Consider the following 21,582-nt stretch of genomic DNA (forward strand, 5'->3'; position numbering starts at 1 on the left):
ACCTATCTGAAGAGTTAGCTTTTAAGACTTAGCTAGGGGCTGGGGATGTGGCTCAAGTGGTAGCTTGCTCGCCTGGCATGCATACGGCCCGGGTTCGATCCTCAGCACCACGTACAGACAAAGATGCTGTGTCCGCCAAATACTGAAAAATAAATATTAAAGTTCTCTCTCTCTCTCCCTCTAAAAAAAAAAAAAAAAAAAAGACTTAGCCAGTTTCTGAAATTGTACTATAAATTTGTACAATAATTGTACTATAAACCAACATAAGAGAAGTAGTAATATCAAGATTATATTTTCTTTTGTGGGGAGGCAGTTATTGTGAATTGACCCAGGGAAACTTAACCACTGAACCGCATCCCCAGCCTTTTTTTGTATTGTATTTACAGACAGGGTCTTTCTGAATTGCTTAGGGCCTTGCTAAGTTGCTGAGGCTGGTTTTGAACTTGCTGTCCTCCTGCCTCAGCCTCCCAAACCACAGAGATTACAGGCATTCACCACCATGCCAAGCTCAAAATTATATTTTCTGAGAAGCAAATATTTTGTTAGAGTTGCTCTAGATGGGTAGTTTCTTTTGGCCTATCAATAAAATCTTGGGAAAAAGCTAATTTGTGGCACACATCCTGTTAGGATTCTAATTAATGGACCACAGCATGAATAAAACCTTTTCCCAAGACTTTTTCTATTATATTTTGGTTAATTGTGGGCTGTTTTTGTCCATTCTCTGAAGGACACAAAAATCAAAATAAAATTTGATGAAATCTCCAGCATAATTGAATGCAGGAATCAAAGTTATTCTTTTGTGAAGACTCCTAATAAGGTTCTGTTTATTTTATGCATTTTGGTGGCCAGGTTTCGGTGGAACAGCATGTCTCGATTAGAGAAGGTCTATCTGAAGAACAGTGTCATGGAGCTGATCGCAAATGTAAGGAAAGGATGGGTGGGAAAACGTAATTTCTTTTACACAATGTTCATATAAAAATTTACTGGTTCAAATAGTAGAATGTTAACGATTACCTGCAGGCATCACAAAAATGGTAATTCATCACATTTATCTTACTAGATTTAATTAATCACCCTTATTTTGACTTCTTTTTTAAAATTATAAAGACAAAGCAAAGAAGGTAAACAAATGGATGAATAATGTTAAATCTAAGTGGGACTGAAACACTCTCTACTTTGTTTCCTTCCATCCAAATTCAACCATGATGTGATACTAGTGATGAAAAACATGTAGATAGAATTTGTTTCAAAATAGTTGTAGTTAAACCCAATACCTTTATTTTATTTTTATGTAGTGCTGAGGATCGAACCCAGCACCTCGCACATGCTAGGTTAGGTGAGCGCTCTACCACTGAGCTACAACCCCAGCCCCATAGCCTTTTATTCTTTTTTTTTTTTTGGTGTGGGGGTTTATGGTACTGGGGATTTGGATCCAAGGGCATTTGAACTGCTGAGCTACATTCCCAGTTGTTTTTTTATATTTTTTTGTTTTGAGACAGGGTCTTGCTAACTTGCTGAGGGTCTTAACTAAGTTGCTGAGGCTGGCCTCAAAGTTGTGATCTTCCTGCCTCAGCTTCTTGCATCACTGGAATTATGGGTGTGTAGCATCATGCCCAGCTTTTTCTTTTTTTTAAACAAAGGGTATGAAATAATTCCTACCCCTCCCCTTTTATGACATTAATGGGGAAAAAAATGTCCTTCAAAAAAAATTTTTTTTTTTGAGAGAGAGAGAATTTTTAATATTTATTTTCTAGTTCTCGGCGGACACAACATCTTTGTTGGTATGTGGTGCTGAGGATCGAACCCAGGCCGCACGCATGCCAGGCGAGCGCGCTACCAACTGAGCCACATTCCCAGCCCCAAATATTTATTTATTTATGTATCTTAAGTTGGATACATTAGTTTGTTTTTATGTGGTGCTGAGGATCGAACCCAGTGCCTCATGCATGCTAGTCGTGCACTCTACCACTGAGCCACCACTCCAGCCCTCCTTCAAATTTTTTAATTTAGACCGGTGTGGAGGCATATACCTAAAATCCCACTCACTGAAGTAGGCTGTTGGATTGCAAGTTTAAGTCCAACTTCGGCAACTTAGCTAGACCCCATCTCAAAACTAAAAAGGCTGGCAATATAGCTCAGTGGTAGATCATCCCTGGTTTAATCCCTAGTACTAAAAAACAAAACAAAACATGAATTAATTCAGCTATTTTGTTCATTCTGGGGAGACAAAGTCATAATTCATTAGTTTTGACATCAAACTTCATACCAATAATAATTTTTCTATATTTTCTAATACTAGGATTATAGGAAAAACAGTCAATTGCTCTTCCATACCCTCCCATTTTTATCAACCTCTCAAGTATACACCTTATTTCTAAACTCTTCCACCCTGACCCTCATTAAAAAATGAAGCAACTTGTGACTTTCCTTAGAACAGTGATGTTTTCTTGGCCCTGTGACAGCCACCTTATTAGCTAATGCAACCCACACTTAAGTTTAAATGGGAAGAATGATGGGTGAGAATGAAGGACAAATGACTCAGACAAGGAGAACAGGTTTGTTGGTTCTGTTTAATTTTAAAACAGACCTGTTGATGGGTTTTGTATACTCTCATGGCCCAGTTTTGTTTTGGTTTTGCTTTTGTTTTTTGACTAGAATTCAGTCTTGCAAACCTCTTGTCTTTTTTCAGGGAACATTGAACATTTTGGAAGAGGAGAATCACATTAAAGATGTTCTGTCTCGAATTATGGTAGAGATGATCAAACGAGAGTGGCCACAGCACTGGCCTGACATGCTAATGGAGTTGGAGACTCTCTCTAGACTAGGGGTAAGGAGTGCAGCTGTGTCAGCTCTGCATGCTTGGTCTTGGAAATAGCCTTTGGGCATACCTATATTGAATAAGGTGCTTTAGTTTTAACTACCTTATTTCTGTTGGTATAGGAAACACAAACAGAATTAGTGATGTTTATCCTTTTGAGACTGGCAGAGGATGTAGTGACCTTTCAGACACTTCCTTCTCAAAGAAGAAGGGATATCCAGCAAACATTAACCCAGAAAATGGAAAGGATCTTCAGTTTTCTACTTAACACACTTCAGGAAAATGTAAATAAATACCAGCAAATGGTAAGGAATTTTCCACCCTACATTAGTCCTATTTTCCCTTTTATTGATTAAAATTCTCTTTAGGCAAGTTACTAGGGCGTCTAGTTCAGCAAAAGGAAAGGACATTTCATGGGCAAAAAACTGGATAACACGAGAAAGTAGAACAAATTTTCTCAAAAATCGACTCAGTGGAGTTTCCATATCTACCAGAAAAAGTAGTACCTTTTATATAGTAAGAAAATTCTTAAAGCAGCATAAACATAAAGATTAATATTTAATATTTGAAAACCCAGATTTCTGATAGGTCAAGATGTAGTATTCTGTTAAATTGCAGTGTCCTATTTCATCCTGGTTTCAATTGTCACATTCATTAATCTTTACCACATGATCCTTGGCATTTTGTACTTCCTGAGGAGGCTATTCTTCTGCAGAAAAAGGTAAGCCAGACACTGTCTTTCTGACCATTGTCTTTAGGAGACACCTTTCAGAAGAAGGCGGTTTGAAAGTTAGTACAGTGGTTCTCAAGGTGATTTTGCCTCTTTGTTATCTGAAATATTTCCAGATAAATATTTGGCTGCTATCTGGAAATATTTGGCTTGTCATAATTCAGGGGATTGCTTCTGGCATCTAGTGTGTAGAGGCCAGGAATGCTGCTAAACACCCCATAATCAGGTTAGTCCCACTGTTACATCGTGTATCTATATAAATAGGTAACAACAAATCCCACCATTACATATAACTATAATGTACCAATTTTTTAAAAACTGCAAAAAAGAAGTACCCCAATCCAGAATCTCCAAACTATTTATTTCAAAAATCAGGATTAGAAGGCGGACACAATGGTGCATGCCTATAATTCCAGCTTCTCTGGAGCTCATGAGTTCAAAACCAGCCTCAGCAAAAGCGAGGTGCTAAGTGCCCCCGATTTCAATTAACCCCTAGTACCCGCCTCCCCCCAAAAGAAAAGAAATCAGAATTAATTAAAATAGGTGTTTGTTTTTTTTAAAACGTCCCTGACACATGTATTGAGTCTGTTTTTTCAATAAATTTTAGATACTGATGCAAATGATAAGAATAAAGTACTATGAGCTGTTAGTGAATACATAATATATGCTATACACTTGTTCGCACTTTGTATGTTATTTTTCTTCAAAACAACCCTAAATTCCAGTTATTGTCTCTAAACATTCAGAGAGTAGTTATTGAAGATTCTCTAATAAATAATTGCAGTGGAATTTATAGCTGTTGTTTTGACTTATAAAGAAGTCTCCAAAATACTTGCAAGATTTAAAAAAAATTTTTTTATATTGTTTTTAGTTGTTGTTGGACCTTTATTTAATTATTTTATTTATATGCAGTGCTGAGGATTGAACCCAGTGCCTCAAACATGCTAGGCAAGCGCTCTGCCACTGAGCCACCAACCCAGCCCTTAATTTTTTTTAAAATATTTTATTTTATTAGTTGTAGTTGGACACAATACCTTTATTTATTTATTTATTTTATAAATATTTTTATAAATAAATAAAATAGAAGTGCCCAGGACCATGCATGTGCTAGGTGAGCACTCTACCGCTGAGCCACAACCCCAGACCCAATTTCTTTCTTTTTTAAAATAACTTTGTTTTTTATGTGGTGCTGAGGCTCAAACCCAGTGCTTCACAGGTGCTTGGGTACCTCTACTACTGAGCTACAACCCAGCCCTCCAAGATTCTTCAAAAGAAAATATTTACATTACAAACCTGTATGTCAGGAATGGGGCAGGGTATTCTTTTCATTTTCCCTTAAGACATATAATCCCCAAGAGAAGGGAAAAAATTGTCCGAGAGGGAGAACCTACTCATGCCTTTTTGGGGAGGGTGGGGTACTGGGGATTGAACTCGGGCACTCCACCACTGAGCCACATCCCCAGAATTATTTTGTATTTTATTTAGCGGTTTCACTGAATTGCTTAGTGCCTTGCTTTTGCTGAGGCTGGCTTTGAACTGGCACTCCTCCTGCCTTAGCCTCCTGAGCAGCTGGGATTATAGAAGTGTGCCAGTGTTCCCAGCTGCTCATACCTTTTATGAAATGGGCCAACTTTTGGGGGGGGAAAGGGACAGAAGTTCTGATATATTTTATCCCTAACTTGGGTTATTAGATTATAGGATTCAGGACAATTTTCTCTGAAATAGATGTATTTTTATAGTCTTAAGAAATAGTTAGTTAGTAGTGGTGGCTTTTAGTCAATACATTTTCTTAGGGAAGAATCCTTTTGCTCAGAAAGGATAGTGTTCCACAGAAAAGAAGATAGCTTAATTCTATAATATAGCAGCATTTGCATCAGATGAGCTGAGAAATTAAAGAAATTATAAACACTGGAGCTGGGCACAGTGGTGCAGTCCTATAATCCAGTGACTTCAGGGGCTGAGACAGGAGGATCACAAGTTTGAAGCCAGTCTGGGCAAATTAGTGAGAACATGTTTCAAAATAAAAACAGTGAAAAGGTTTGGGGAAATAGCTCAGTAATAGACCACCCCTGGATTCAGTTTCTATTATTACCAAAAAGAATTTCCAAACAGTAAAAAGTAATATGATGATATTTTAGAATAATAAAGGAATTTTCTTGGGAAAGTTAGAACCTATAGAGCTACACTGTAACCATTTAGTAATTTCCTTTTTTTTTTTTTTTCCACCTCTTATGGAACCCACAGATGCTTTACCGCTGAACTACATCCCCAGTCCTTTTTATTTTTTATTTTGATATTGGGTATTTTTCTTTGTTTTTATATATTTATGTGTGCGCGCGCGCACACACACACACACACACACACACACACACACATTTTAGTTGTAGTTGGACACAATACCTTTGTTTTATTTATTTATTTTTTATGTGGTGCTGAGGATTGAACCCAGGGCCTTGCACCCACTAGGCGAGCACTCTACCACTGAGCCACAACCCTAGCCCCTAGCTTCCCCCCCACGGTGTCCCCAGGTATCTCTTAATTGCTGAAGGTGTCACTAAATTGCTGAAACTGGTCCCAAACTTACGTTCTTCCTGCCTCACCCTCCCCAGTTCCTGGGATTACAGGCATGAGCAACCATGCCTGGCAGTGATATGTATTTTAAAGATGAATGGCCATATATTTTATGAGAAAAGCATCACAACACTATAGCATTAAAAACAGTCTTCTGTTTATAACTATAACAATAATCAGTGAAGTCCATTATTTTCTTCCTTTCTTCCCCCCAACCCTGGTCCTGGGAATTGAACCCAGGGCACTTCACCACAGTTACATCCTTAGTCTTTTTCATTTTTTATTTTGAGACTGTGTCTCCCTAAATTGCTAAGTCTATTCTTGAACTTGCCATCCACCTGCTTTAGCTTTGTGAGTAACTAGAATTATAGCATGCATCATTGCACCCAGCTCAGTCTATTGGTTTTTCAAATTCTGAATAATTAGATTGCCTAGATAAAGCATATGCCACAGCAGTACTGATTGGTGATGACTCTTGGCATAAGTTAGAAACATCCACTGTGGTCTACTTTCTTTGCCTTGGTCCTGTCCTCTCCATTTGTTAAACCAGGCTACCACATTTGGTCTTGGTAAGACCAGAGCATACCAAGAGCTATCTTTTGTACCTTGAACTTCTCTGTTCACCCTAGTTCCTTCTCTAGTTCCATTCTTCACTTTCCTAATTGTGGAGTAGATTAAATGCTAAACAAATGTGGTTTGAATAGGCTCTCCCCCTATTTCATCACCCTGGCTCCTCCACTAGCTCCAGGAGTTATGAAGGATTTATTGGAGTGTGAAGGGTTTGTTGGACTTGGTTGTAGTCACTTTATGAATTCTTGATCCCAATGATGATAACTTTCGGGTACTGCAGAATTGTTATTCCTGCTTGTATTATTTCTCTAATTGTCTTCAGGAGTTATTTTTAATTTTACTTTCAGAAGTTTCTTAGGAAAATATAATTTTAGATACTTCAGATTTATGAATGTAGCTTTTTTAATTTTTAATTTTTTTTTTTTAGTTGTAGATGAACACAATACCTTTATTTATTTTTATGTGGTGCTGAACACGTGCTAGGCAAGTGTTTCACCATTGAGTTACAACCCCAGCCACATGTAGCATTTTAATGGAATTTGAAATATTAAGATAAAAATCTGTATTGTATTTGTATTTAACAGCCATTATTTTGATATATATAGCATTTAACATTTGTTTATTTTAGTGTAGTTATGTTCACATATACATGGTCCTATGTTGTATTTATTTTAATATTATTTTAGGACGGGATAGAACCTAGGGGCTCACACATACTAGGCACTAAGCTACATCTCCAGCCCTTTTTGTTTTTATTGTTTTTATTTTGAGACAGGATCTCTAAGTTACTGAGGCTGGCCCCAAACTTGCAATCTTCCTACATAAGCCTCCTGAGCCAGTGGGATTATTCATTTAATTTTAATGTATTAAATGTATTAATTTAATTTTGTTTCTTGCTTTAATTTCTTGTTCTTAGGGGGGACGTATCAGTTATATGTTCTTGGTAAAGTTGTCTTTTTTTTCCCCAAGGTTAAAGATTGTATCTGATAATGAGTAATTATAATGCACCAATTTTAAAAATGATCTTTAAAAGAAAGCATTGCATCTGTTTGTTTTTGCAGTGCTGAAAATTGAATCTAGGACCTTGTAGTAGGCAACCATTGAACTAAACCTCTAGCCCCCTAAAAGTTGCGTCTGTAATTAACAATTATTTTTCAAGACCCTTAATTATAGGAGTGGAAAGTTATTATGTAGCCTTTTATTTACTAAATACATTGGATTTTTTTTCTTTCAGAAGGCAGATACTTCTCAGGAGTCAAAGGTAAGAGCTCTTTATGGAGTTGGAAGATTTCTTTTAGGCTTTCAAGTGTGGGGATGCATAGACCTAGTGACCTCAGCCTTTGGTCTTTTTGATTACTGAGCTCTAGTGAAAGGGGAGGTAAAGTTAAAATATTTGGGATTTCTTAAAAAAAAAAATAAAATGGCCACACAGACCAGTATGATCTTTTTTTTTTTTTTTTTTAAGATAGAGTGAGAGAGAGAGAGGAGAGAGAGAGAGAGAATTTTTAATATTTATTTTTTAGTTCTCGGTGGACACAACATCTTTGTTGGTATGTGGTGCTGAGGATCGAACCCGGGCCACACGCATGCTAGGCGAGCGCGCTACCGCTTGAGCCACATCCCCAGCCCCCCAGTATGATCTTATTGATGGATTCTGAGAAAGCCATTGAGAAGTGGTTATATATCAGAAGAAAATCTTTTGAGTTCTCAATCAGCGTCTGTTAACATGAGTACATTGTTCAGTTATAACGACAGTATTTTTATTTAAAAAAAATTATAGTTGTAGATGGACAGAATGTCTTTATTTTATTTGTTTATTTTTATGTGGTCCTAAGGATCAAACCCAGGGCCTCATGGATGCTAGGCAAGAACTCCACCACTGATATAGCCCCAGCCCAACCACAGCATTCTTATCTGTTGGGATTCATAGTCAAAAGTGATTTCTTTTCACACAGGCTCAAGCAAATTGTCGGGTAGGAGTTGCAGCACTGAATACTCTGGCAGGCTACATTGACTGGGTGTCTATGAGTCACATTACTGCTGAAAACTGTAAACTCCTGGTGATACTCTGCCTGCTTCTGAATGAACAGGAACTTCAGTTAGGAGCCGCTGAGTGTCTTCTCATTGCAGTCAGCAGAAAAGTAGGTTGTTACTTCCAACTGACTTTAACCTTTAGTTTTCTGAGTTAGGGTATGTATGTGTTTAATTGCATGTTATAACAGAAAGACTTAAAAGTGTAAAGCTCATTCATTTACTGTTAGGTCAAAGACTGGCTTTAATTTTTCTTGGCTAAAAAATGAGACTGTGACTCTTCTCCATAGGAATATTCTCTGTGTATATAATTTACTTAAATGTTGTATCAGCATTCTTTCCCAACATTTAAAATTATAAGTCTTATCCAGATTTGGTTTGAAAGAGTTGGCTTTCTTTTTTTTCTAATGTTCAGCAAGCCCTGGGTATATAATAAATTATAAAGTTAGTGTATTTGATTGTATAGATATAGAAGATGTTAGTACTTTGAGACTTTTAGTAATATAAAATGTATGACTGCGTTTCCCTAAAATTGGGTCTAGGGAAAATTGGAGGACCGGAAGCCCTTGATGGTCTTATTTGGAGATGTTGCCATGCATTATATACTCTCTGCTGCACAGTGAGTATCTTTATCTTTCAGTGTGTTGTAGTGTTTTGTTTTACTTATTTATTTTGGTTTTGAACTCAGTGTATGCCCAGTACAGATTGTACCATTGACCTATACACATAGCCCCACAATATGGTGTTTTTTTTAATATATTTATTAAAAATATTTTTAGGTGGGCACAGTATCTTTATTTTACATTTATTTGGTGCTGAGGATCGAACCCAGTGCCTCGTGCATGCTAGGCAAGCGCTCTACCACTGAGCCACAACCCCAGACCCTCACAATATGTTTTTATAATTTTTATGTCTTATTTGGCCATGTCTTAAATTCCTGTAAATACTAGCAGTGAATTAACAGCATTTATGGATAAGAAAATAAGACAGTCTTGGCGGCCAGGTATGGTGGTGTACACATGTAATCTCAACACATCAGGATTATAAGGCAGGAGGATTGCAAGTTCAAAACCAACCCCAGCAACTTAGCAAGGCCCTGTCTCAAAATAAAAAATAAGAAGGGCTGGAGATGTGGTTCAGTGGTTTTAAGCCTCTGGATTAAAACCCTGGTACCAAAAAGGAAAATAAGAATCTTAAAAGGACTGTTCAATCAATTTGAAGGTCTCTTGAAAGAAATAAGTTGTGGCCATTGACTCAGCATCCATTCTCCCCAGAAAGCTAATCTCTTGTACTGTGTGTTCTGCTTCCAGTGATCCCTGGTCCTCCAAGTAGCCTTGGTGACCAAGTCTGATAATGCTCAGGTCTGCTGGGCCAGAGTCTATCCTGGGGCTTGCCTTGAGTGGAGAACTCCAGACACTCCCTTCCTATTCTCTTAAAGTTGTCAGTGCTGAGACTATTGGAAACAGCAGGAAAAAACTAAGATGTGGTCCTGAAACACATGCTGCATACTGAAATAATGTATTTTGCTTATTTTCTTCTAGTTGCTCTGGAAAATATTAAGCATTTCCTGATAAGAATTTCTTACCAGGAAATCAAGTAGAACTGTGTGTTGTAAATAGTTGAAGTTGTTGCAACACCTTTTTTTTTTTTTTTTAATGTTGTTCACTTACTTTTTGTCCTAAGGACAAATGAAAAAGTGTGAGATACATATGTACTACTTAAATCTCTTACTATCTTTTCTCTCTCTCTCTCTCTCTCTCTCTCTCTCTCTCTCTCTCTCTCTCTAGTTGTAGATAGACAGCATGCCTTTATTTTTTGTTAATAAATTTTTTATGTGGTGCTGAGTGCTGAGGATGGAACTCACTGCCTCACAGTGCTAGGCAAGTGCTCTACTATTGAGCTACAGCCCCAGCCCTCTTAATATCTCTTACTAATATGGCATTTATCATAGTTTACTTTCCTAAGAAGACAGCAAATGTTTTTCAGGGATCGTGTTACTTAAATGAATAACACATCTTTAGGCCAGGCATGGAGGTGCACACCCAGTGACTTGAGAGGCTGAGGCAGGAGGATTGCAAGTTCAAAGCCAGCCTCAGCAACTTAACAAGACTGGCTTAAAATGAAAAGGACTGGGGATGTGGCTGTGTGGTCAATCCCCATTATTAAAACAAACAAACAAAAAACAGAGACATCTTTAATGTAATCTCTGTAGTTACTGCTTCTAGGTCCATTTCTGTAGTTTTGTAGAGACCATGAGATAGAAACTGGTGTGTCTCACCTCTGTTTATGCGGTGGATACCATATCAGACCCGGGGGTAGTAAAGTTATGATTCAGTCCAGGCAGTTAGGCTCCACGGCTTGTGTTAAAGCCATAGCACTGAACTGCTCTTTGATATCACAGAGCTAGAGCCAGATATGGTGGCATACATCTGTAATCCCAACAACTAGGGAGGAGGATCCCAAGTTCAAGACCAGCTTCAGCTACTTAGTGATGCCCTAAGAAACTTAGTAAGACCCTGTCTCAAAATAAAACATAAAGGGCTGGGGTAGCTTTACCCTATGGTAAAGTGCTTCTGGGTTAGATTCCCAGTACCAAAGAAGACAAAACCCATAAACAACCAACATCCCTAGAGCCTAACCCTATTTATCCTGAGGCTCATGTGATCTGTATTATACTCTAATGCCTGTAGGAGTCAGCTAAAATGGCTGTTGTTTATATTAGTTATTATTCATTGCTGTTAGTTTGAATAGTCCTATGTCATTTCAGGTTATATTGTGTCAGCAAATAAGTTACAATTTTTTATTTAACAAAACTATTTTTGGATTCTACTTGATTGTTAGGCCCAAACTAAGTGATTTGGAGAAGCGAGACACAAAGTCAGGTTTTTATTATAGTCCTTTTTATATTGTCAGTGGTTGAAGGAATTGTTAAATACTCCCCGATGATCTCTCCAAGTCTTACCTGTATTAACAGTGCCATTTTGTACAGCTGTTCATATAAATGTCTACTTTGTTTTATCCAGTCATGCACAGAGCTCACATTATCATCCCAAAATACTAAGACTGTATGGTGCCCGGAACTAGAGTATCTAGTGAGGGAGGAGATTGCATTGAACCATATTGCACATCAGTCTTTGAGTGTTTGGTTTCTGTTAACTTTGGTTTGAGTGGTGAGGCACTGATCACAGTTAGTTCCATTTATGGGAATCTATTGCTTCTCTTGACAGCTAATCACACTGTTCTCTCATTGTATAGGACTGCTGATGGAGGAGGCTTGATAGAAAAACACTATGTCTTCCTGAAGAGACTCTGTCAGGTGTTGTGTGCACTGGGCAATCAGCTGTGTGCCTTGCTGGTGAGCATTTGCTTACTTTCTGAAGAACTTAAGAATGTTTGAGAAGAGCATTTAGAAAATGACATTTCTATAAAGGGTTGCAGATTCCATTAATGTAACTTGATGGGGCATTGTCTTTAGATTATTTTATATGATTATATAATTTAAATTATTTTAATAGGGTTTGAATGATTGAAATTTCTTTTAACAAGTCTCAGTTATTAGCAACAAACAGGCAAGTCTGTTGTTCTATAAAGTTAATGTTTTTATTCTTGTGAATTTGTATGTTAATATCCTGAGCATATTACCTATTCAAGTTCTGTTTACTTGAATTAACAGAACATAAAACATGGAATCGATTAAAAAACCCTTTCCTAGTCTAACAGATATATTATTAGATCATAAAAGAAAACTTAAGTCTGATTAAACTGGAAAAATCTGCCTTTAGAGGAATATTTAATTTTGTCTTACAAGTTAGGAGATAGGGCAGACATTTGCAATTAATGCTGTGCCTTTTTATATCATTGAATGGGTATTTAATAGGTCAGGTAAGAAATGGAAATAAGCCAGGTCTAAAGAAATAATATGTTTTGTTTTCTTCATGTAATTTCTGAAATGAATAGTTTCTTTGAGTTTACTATTTGAACCACAACATGGTTTGGGGGTTTTTTTGCAGGAGGGGTTGTTATTTTAAGACAGGTCTCACTGTGTTGTCCTGGTTTGTCTCAAACTCATGGCCTCAGTGATCCTCTTGTCTCAGCCTCCCAAGTAGCTGGGATTACAAGAATGCACCACAGCACCCAGCTAGTATCTTTCCTTTTTTTTTTTTTTTTTTTGATTTGGGGTTTTGGTTTTTTCTCTTGGAATATTGCTTTTCTTTAGCCAAAAGGAAGTACAAAGTTCTTTCAAAACTGAATCTTTTTGTTGGTGCTATGGTTCAAACCCAGGGTTTCACCACATGCTAAGCAAGCACTCTACACTTGAGATATGCCCACAGTCCACAACTTTTTTGAGGATATAAGTTATCTGTACTGGGGCTGGGGATGTGGCTCAAGCGGTAGCGCGCTCGCCTGGCATGCATGCAGCCCGGGTTCGATCCTCAGCACCACATACAAACAAAGATGTTGTGTCTGCTGAGAACTAAAAAAATAAGTAAATAAATAAAATCTTTAAAAAAAAAAAGTTATCTGTACTTATTACTCTTCCACTGCTCCTCTCTTCCCCAGTATCTACCCCATCAGCATCATTAATATAGTTTTTTTCTCCTACAGGGCATAGATTCTGATGTAGAAACACCAGTGAATTTTGGAAAATATCTGGAATCTTTTCTTGCTTTTACAACCCACCCAAGTCAGGTAAACTTTATACAGATAATTTCTCAGAATTTTAGCTAGGTGAACTAGAATCTGCACTTTGTCCTTAAGTATAGCAACTCCTATTTAAAATTTGACTCTTCAGGCCCTAGGAATGAGTATATGTGCTTTTTCTCTTAGGTAAAATTCTGATAATGCTGAGTGAGAGGTTTGTCCCAGGTGGCTTGGTGTTAAAGGGACTTTAAACACAAAATTTTAATTATATTGTTATAAAATTAATTACATCTTTACAATTTTTCTTTTGTCACACAAATTTCAGTATCCTTTCTCATGAAAAAGAAAGTAGAGTTTAGACTACTCTCCAAGGAGTGGTCTGACCCCATCGCCTGTCCTATTAACGTGTGGTTCATAGTAAGCAGTTGTTACTGATGTGTTGCTGTAGAGGAAGTTTCAAAGTCTTGTAGAGATTTATTTGTGAAAAATGTAGATGATGACCATAAGGCTAATAGTCTTAATTATTTAGAATCCAAATCTTAACTGAGTTTGTTTTGTTTTTTGCTTTAGTTTCTACGGTCTTCAACTCAGATGACTTGGGGAGCCCTTTTCAGACATGAGATCCTATCTCATGATCCTTTGCTGTTAGCAATAATACCGAAATATCTTCGTGCTTCTATGACTAACTTGGTCAAGGTATATATAAAGGGAATCTAAGCATGTGGCATGTAGGTGAATATGCATAATTATAAGATTGGCATCATTGACAGCCTGTTTGTGACCACTTAAGATCCTTTCCTTGGGCATATTTTTTATTCTTTGGGAAGAAAGAAGGCCATAAATGGGTTATTATGTTTGCCCTTCTTTGTTTTAGACCATTTATATATCAAGTATTGGGCTAGGTGCTACATCAAGAGCAGTGACCATACAATATGATAGTTGCTATTCAGGAGATAAAAGTAGAATGCTTTGGAAGTACATAGGAGGTGGAGTCAGGAATATTCCAAGAAGAAATAAATGTCTAAACATTATTCCTGGAGGTCAAATGAGCGTCAAGAAGGCAAATGAGAAGAAAATGAGAGTGGAAGCACAAGTTATTGTCCATTTCAATAGAGTTACTCATGAATTCTGAGGTTTGCTAAGAATTCTCATAGCTTACAGATTCTAAATCCTAATTTTAAAGCAAGAGTGTGGGGCCCATTGAAGCATCCCCTTAATTGCTCAATGAATTTAGCTAGCATGTACTATGTTCTAATTTTCTGCCATGATCTTCAAATCTATTTTGAATGGAACACATGTTGTTCCATATATTTATTCCCAGTGTTTAGCATTTAATGAGGCAAATAGTTCTCAGTTCTTCCTTATTGCGTGCTGAATTATCACTTTATTTTGGGATTTTGTATTCATAGACCTTAAACAAAATTCAGAAGTAGAGTCTCTCTGAGGACGTTGGAAGGAAGGTATCAGCTAAAAGTGTTCTCTTTTCTACCACTATGATGAATATTAGAGCTGGGAATAAACTGGCTTTTGAGTGGAACAGAAGCAGTTATTTGTCATAGAATATCTAATGCAAATCTTTAACTATTTTTAAATCACAAAGTGCTTGAGTTCCTTAAGCTTAAGCACCCTTTTAGTTTCATCATTTTCATCTCCTACTCCAATTGTCTCTTTCCAGATGGGTTTTCCTTCTAAGACAGACAGTCCTAGCTGTGAATATTCTCGATTTGATTTTGATAGTGATGAAGACTTCAATGCTTTCTTCAACTGTAAGTGATATAATCTGGCATTTCTCCCAAAAGTCTCAGAATGACATCTAGTGTTATGAAGAGTGGCTCATGTCAGTTGGGGTTCTGATCAAAGATCCCCAAATCTGGCCCAGTGCAGTAGGACTTGCCTGTAATCCCAGCGGCTCAGGAAGCTGAGGCAGGAGGATTGTGAGTTCAAAGCCAGCCTCAGCAAAAGTGAGGTGCCAAGCAACTCAGTGAGACCCTGTCTCTAAATAAAATACAAAATAGGGCGGGAGTGGTGGTGGCTGGGGATATAGCTCAGTTGGTAGAGTGCTTGCCTTGCATGCACAACACCCTGAGTTCAATCCCCAGCACCACAACACAAAACAAACAAACAAAATAGGCCTGGGGATGTCATTCAGTGGTCAAGAGCCCCTGAGTTCAACCTGATACCAAAAAATAAAAAGATCCCCAAATCTGGACAGCAGTGTTGTCTGGTTTCCCTTTGTAGGATTCTGGGACTGCATCCAAGGCATAATATGTGTTCCACCGCACAAACATATAGATATGTAGTCTTTAAACCCTGATGTTTAGGGACAGTAACCATATTTAAGATACCCTCACATTTTTTTTTCATATTTATAATTTAATACCATCTCACCATGTGGTTTTATCGTTCCCAGAAAGAGTGGGAAAACCCATTATATCCTAATGTCATAATTCTGTTCTGGGGTTTTTGTAGCCCAATTTTCTTTCTTTTTAAAATAACCATTAAGATAAAATTTTTATTTACCATATACTTACAGTATTTCAGTGGTTTTAGTATTTTTGTGAGAATTGTGCAACTGTCACAACAAATTCATTTTAGAACGTTGTCATTACCCCAAAAAGAAACCCTTTGTCCACCAAAAATTACTTCTCAGTTTCTTCATTCCTACTAATCATGTGTAACCAATAATCTTTCTTTGTTTTACCTATACTGAACATTTCAGATAAATGGAATCATAAGTGGGCTGGGGTTGTGGCTTAGTGTTAGAGCACTTGCCTAGCAAGTGTGAGGTACTAGATTCAATTCTCAGCACTGTATATAAATAAATGAATAAAATAGAGGTCCATCAACATCTAAAAAGAAATACTTTTAAAAAAAATTGAGATATGGTCATTGGTGACTGCCTTCTTTCACTTAAGACAATTTTTTTGTGTGTGGGATGTGGGGCCAGGAATTGAACCCTGGGGTGCTTAAGCACTGAACCACATCCTCAGACTTTTTTATTTATTTATTTTTATTCTGATTAGTTATATATGACAGTAGAATGCATTTTTTTTTACACATCATACATAAATAGAGTATAACTTCTCATTCGTCTGTTAGTACATGACGTAGAGTTACACAGGTCATGTAATCATGCAAGCGTACATAGGTTAATAATGTCCAATTCATTCTATCATTCCTTTATTTTTTTTATTTTTGAGTTACAGTTTCACTATGTTGCCTAGGGCTTTGCTAAGTTGCTGAGGCTGGCTTTGAACTTGAGATCCTCCTGCCTCAGCCTTCCAAGCCACTGGAATTACAGGCATGTGCCTTTGTGCCCAGCCTTAACATAATATTTTTAAAATTCTTCCTTGTAGCATGTATCAATACTTCTTTTTAATGCCAATGATATTTCATTGCATATATACACCACATTTTATTCATCTGTTCTAATAAACTGTTATGTGCCAGTTATTGATTCATGTCCTTATCTTTGCAGCATCCCGAGCTCAGCAAGGAGAAGTGATGAGATTGGCATGTCGTTTGGATCCCAAGACTAGTTTCCAGATGGCTGGGGAGTGGCTAAAGTATCAGCTATCAACTTCAGTTGATGCTGGATCTATGAACCGTGAGTTTTTTCATTCCTAACATTGGTGAAGTATTATATCAAAACTATACATAGGAAATAAACCTGAGTCATATGTCAGAACAGTATATTAATACTATTAAAAGACAGCTGTTCTTACTCCTCGGGAGTGAGCAAATGAAAATGCTCAAAGGAGAGAACATTTCATCTGACACTACTTTTTTTTTTTTAATGAGCACAAAACCATGTCCCTATCATTGCCTTATGGGAAGAATTGTTTATGATCACAAATATCTTAATTATTTGGATTTTCATGAATATTCCATAAAATGATAGAGAGGCATTAATTAATATTTATTAAGTGCCTCTAATGAGTTAGGCACTGTTTTTAATCATTATATGTATATTTTCAACAGACAAGGCTCATAGAGATGAATTCAGGTCCTTCTTTGATTATTCTTTTTTTGTTTTTGTTTTTTAGTACCAGGGATTGAACCCAGGGGTGCTTAACTACTAAGCCACATCCCCAGCCCTTTTTACAAAAATAAAGGACAAGGTTTTGCTAAGTTGTCCTTACTAAGTTGCTGAGGCTGGCTTGAACTTATGAGCCTCCTACCTCAGCCTCCTGAGTTGATAGGATTACAGATATGAGCAGGGTAGGGACCCTTCTCTGCCATTAGCACACATGGTTTTCTTTGCCCAAGATCACCTTGTTCCTTCAACTCTTAAAAATCACCAAGCAGTCTCTGAGGCTGTGTTGTGTTCCTTTGTCTTCTATGTTCTTGCCATGCTGATTGAATGTTTGCATGTGTGTTTCAAAAGCCTGTTCTACAGCTGGAACTGGAGAAGGAGGCCTGTGCTCCATCTTCTCACCTTCATTTGTGCAGTGGGAAGCTATGACTTTTTTTTTGGAAAGTGTGATCAACCAGATGTTTCGAACACTAGAGAAAGAAGTAAGTAACTCCCTTGCTGACTACGTAAGTTTGATCTCTTGTAAACTATCAGGGGGATAGGAAAATCTGGATATTCATCTTACAGAAGAAGAAACTGGGATTTAGAGAGGTGAAATAACATACTCAAGTTTTCTTTTTGCTTTTTGTTTTGTTTTTGTCTGTTTTGAAACTGGGGATCAAACCAGGGTTTTGCAAATGCGAGGAAATGCTTTGCCATTAAGCTACATCACCGCCCTAACATAGTCAAGTTTAAACAGCTAATAAATGGCAGATAGGATCAAAACTCACATCTCTTAATCTATTTAGTATTCTTTTTAAAAGGGGATGAATAGTAGAGCTTAATAGGACACAGGAGCTACAGATAGGATAACTATCGCAGAGAGACCAGTGATAGAAACTTTGAATTGATAATTTGAGATATTTATCATAAAACATTCTTTTCAGTTTATGGCTGGTAGGCCAGAATACTATGTTGGCTTATCAGTCCCTTTCCCTTGAATAACAATGAATAGCTTAATTTTCTATACTTCATGTCACCTATCAACCTTCTCTTAGAACAGTATCTTAGCTATACCTATAATTAATCAGATAACAGTATATATCATGTTAATCTTGTTAATTAGATAAAATAATTAGTCATGGCTAGTTTTGGGGTAATTGCATCTTAGTGTTTTCTTTTTTTGGTACTGGGGTTTGAATCCAGGCCTTGTGTAAGTAAGGCAAGCACTCTACCAACTGAGCTATGTCCCCAGCCCTGTATCTTGGTGTTTTCTAGGTTAGTTGTGAACATGATCTCTTAAGTCCCTTGAAGAAGGTGAAATATAATGCTTTTTCTCATGAAGAACATATTAACAAATTAGATCTCAGGGTGATGAACTTTATGTGCTTTTATGTTGATTCACTTCAGTTTGAAATCATGGCATTCAGAGTTTATCCCAACATGTAGGTAAGAAACCCTATTGGGAGTCTGCATTCTGCTACTAAGTGGGGCCTTTTATAGGTTGGAATTGCACTTATCTTTTTTCTTTTTTTTTCAATGTCCCTTTATTTATATATGGTGCTGAGAATCGAACTCAGTACCTCACATATGCTATGCAACCACTCTACCACTGAGCTACAATCCCAGCCCCAATTGCATTTATCTGATAGAATAGGTATGGCATATCAAGAAAGCTCATTGCTCATTATCAAGTCAAGGGAAATGCTTTGTTTCCTTTTCTGGAATTTAAGCTAGATGTCTTTAATGAATCTAAACATGTGGTTGTGATCTTACTTGAAGGCCAAAGAATAGAATGATAGGGTTTGTCTGGTATGTATTAAGCATACAAAGGGACCAGCAGTATTTTAGAAGGGTAGGTGCCTAATTGGTTCTATGCTGATTTTACAGTAAGCACCAAGATGCAATTACCCCAAAACTATGCATGCTAGGCAAGTAGTTATACTACTGAGCCACACCCCCAGTTCACATTAAACTTTAATATTAATGGTATTTGGTTAAAATACCAGACTCTAATTGGTTCATAAAGTAACCCCCCAACACACCATGAATTGTGTATAGGAGAAAGATATGGGCTGGAGGCAAATTATCAGTATCAAATTATTTTAGAAATATGTTATATGTCCCTGTGTATGTAAGTGACAGATCTTAACCTGATCCATTTTATCTTGGGGTTATTGACTTCTGACTTTGTAGAGTATTGGCTAGTTTAGTGGTTTGCAGACTGCTCAGTTTCTGCTCTCAATCCTTTACCCCACTGTAAATCATGTCAGCTAAACTTTCATCATGTTCATTCACCCTTCAGCGAAAGAGTTTGACCAAGAGATTCTTTGGCTAAAAAAGATTTAAAAGCTACTTATCTAATTCATAGAGGTAGTAACTGTACTTTTGGTGATGAGAACATTGGATAGAGTCTTGCTTTAGCAGCCTCAGTGATGAATTGATGTAGGGGATAGTTGTGAAGAAAAGGAAATCATATTTTGCAAATGAGGATCAGTTTGCCTCTGCAGATAGTAAAATGTAAAACTTACAAATAAAGCAGTATAGTGCTGGCATTAAATATAACCTGTTGAGACAAAATAATCTAGAAACAACTTGAAACATATATAAGCTCCCAAAGAAACAAGAAGGATTAGATTAGTTAATAAATAACTTTGGGAAAAGAACTTAAATTGGGAGGAAGGAAAAAAAGTGGCTTTAACTACATGAGTTTTTTCCCTTAATTTTTAGTTGTAGATGGACACAATACCTCTATTTCATGTATTTATTTTTATGAGTGATGAGGATTGAACCCAGTGCCTCACACATGCTAGGCAAGTATTCTACCACTGAGCTATAACCACAACCCAAGTACTTGTATTTTTAAACTTATGAAACAGACTTTAAAATGTAAACTTGGAACAATAGAAAGATAAACACTGGATAAAGAATCAGTTGATAAAGCCTATAAAAAAGAAAAGCAACTTCTTTGAAATATACCTTTGACCCAACAATTCCATTCATCCCCAAAAGTCTCTCTCTTTTTTTATATATATATTTTTATTAGTTACTCATAGACCTTTATTTTATTTACTTATTTATATGTTGTGCTGAGAATTGAACCCAGTGCCTCGCACATGCTAGACAAGTGCTCTACCACTGAGCAACAATCACAGCCCCAGAAGTCTCTCTCTCTTTTTTTTTTTTTAATATTTATTTATTAGGTGTACTTGGACACAATACCTTTATTTATTTTTATGTGATGCTAAGGATCGAACCCAGGGCCTCACACAGGCTAGACGAGCACTTTGCCGCTGAGCCACAACCCCAGCCCAGCTAAAAGTCTCTTTTTTGAGACAGGGTCTCACTAAATTGCTCTAGGGTTGGCTTTGAACTTGTGATCCTCCTTCCTTAGCCTCCGAACTTCTGGGATTATAGGAGTGCACCACCGTGCCCTACATCAAAAATATCTTGCACAATAAAATAATTGAAAGTGTAAATATAATTTTCCTAAAAAAGATGTGTATTGTAGTACTGTTGACAATAGTGCAGAACTGGAAATAGTTTGAATTTCTAATCATAGGAAATTCTACATAATAGCATCATAAATTTTGTAATATGGAATTAATGCTTTGAATTTTAAGGATTAAAAGCAGTATGTAAAATTATATATGGTAACCATATTATGTATTTTTAAACTAGGGAATTTAGCAAAAGTTGTTATCTCTGAGTGTAGGCTGCCACGTGAACCTCCTTTTCATGTCTGTTTATAGGAAATTCCTATTAATGATGGAATAGAGCTATTGCAGATGGTTCTGAACTTTGACACCAAGGATCCTCTCATCCTATCCTGTGTCCTCACTAACATCTCAGCACTCTTTTCATTTGTTACCTACAGGCCAGAGTTCTTGCCCCAAGTCTTCTCTAAGGTAAAGTCCTTCTCCTTTGTAAGGTTTATCTTAACATATCTAAGCTATTTATCCTTTTAATTTTATTTATCTTATTCATTTTAGTTGTTGATAAACCTTTATTTTTTTATTTATATGCGATGCTGAGAATCAATCCCAGTGCCTCACACATTCAAGGCGAGCACTCTACCACTGAGCCATAACCCCAGCCCTTAATTATTTTTTTAACTTTTTGAAAGTACATGAGGCAAACTAGTAAACAGTCATATATTCATTTATCGAAAATTTACTGAGAATGAGCCATACTGCTAATACCTTG

At 36.9% G+C, this 21,582-nt stretch overlaps 1 protein-coding gene across 3 annotated transcripts in view; it reads left to right on the plus strand.

Moving 5' to 3' along the window:
* Window positions 1–21,582, plus strand: part of Xpo5 (exportin 5) — a 45,931-nt gene that overhangs the window by 2,202 nt on the left and 22,147 nt on the right. For all 3 annotated transcript variants that reach the window (XM_078019957.1, XM_078019955.1, XM_078019956.1), the window contains exons 3-15: window positions 850–922; window positions 2,690–2,827; window positions 2,941–3,123; window positions 7,924–7,950; window positions 8,645–8,830; window positions 9,263–9,339; window positions 11,976–12,075; window positions 13,326–13,409; window positions 13,932–14,057; window positions 15,037–15,127; window positions 16,840–16,968; window positions 17,749–17,879; window positions 21,129–21,284. In XM_078019957.1, the coding sequence (XP_077876083.1) occupies window positions 850–922; window positions 2,690–2,827; window positions 2,941–3,123; window positions 7,924–7,950; window positions 8,645–8,830; window positions 9,263–9,339; window positions 11,976–12,075; window positions 13,326–13,409; window positions 13,932–14,057; window positions 15,037–15,127; window positions 16,840–16,968; window positions 17,749–17,879; window positions 21,129–21,284 (1,501 nt within the window). The remainder of the gene's footprint in view (window positions 1–849; window positions 923–2,689; window positions 2,828–2,940; window positions 3,124–7,923; window positions 7,951–8,644; window positions 8,831–9,262; window positions 9,340–11,975; window positions 12,076–13,325; window positions 13,410–13,931; window positions 14,058–15,036; window positions 15,128–16,839; window positions 16,969–17,748; window positions 17,880–21,128; window positions 21,285–21,582) is intronic.

Source organism: Ictidomys tridecemlineatus, chromosome 8 (assembly GCF_052094955.1).
Source record: "Ictidomys tridecemlineatus isolate mIctTri1 chromosome 8, mIctTri1.hap1, whole genome shotgun sequence".
In the NCBI taxonomy this organism is placed as follows: Eukaryota; Metazoa; Chordata; class Mammalia; order Rodentia; family Sciuridae; genus Ictidomys; species Ictidomys tridecemlineatus.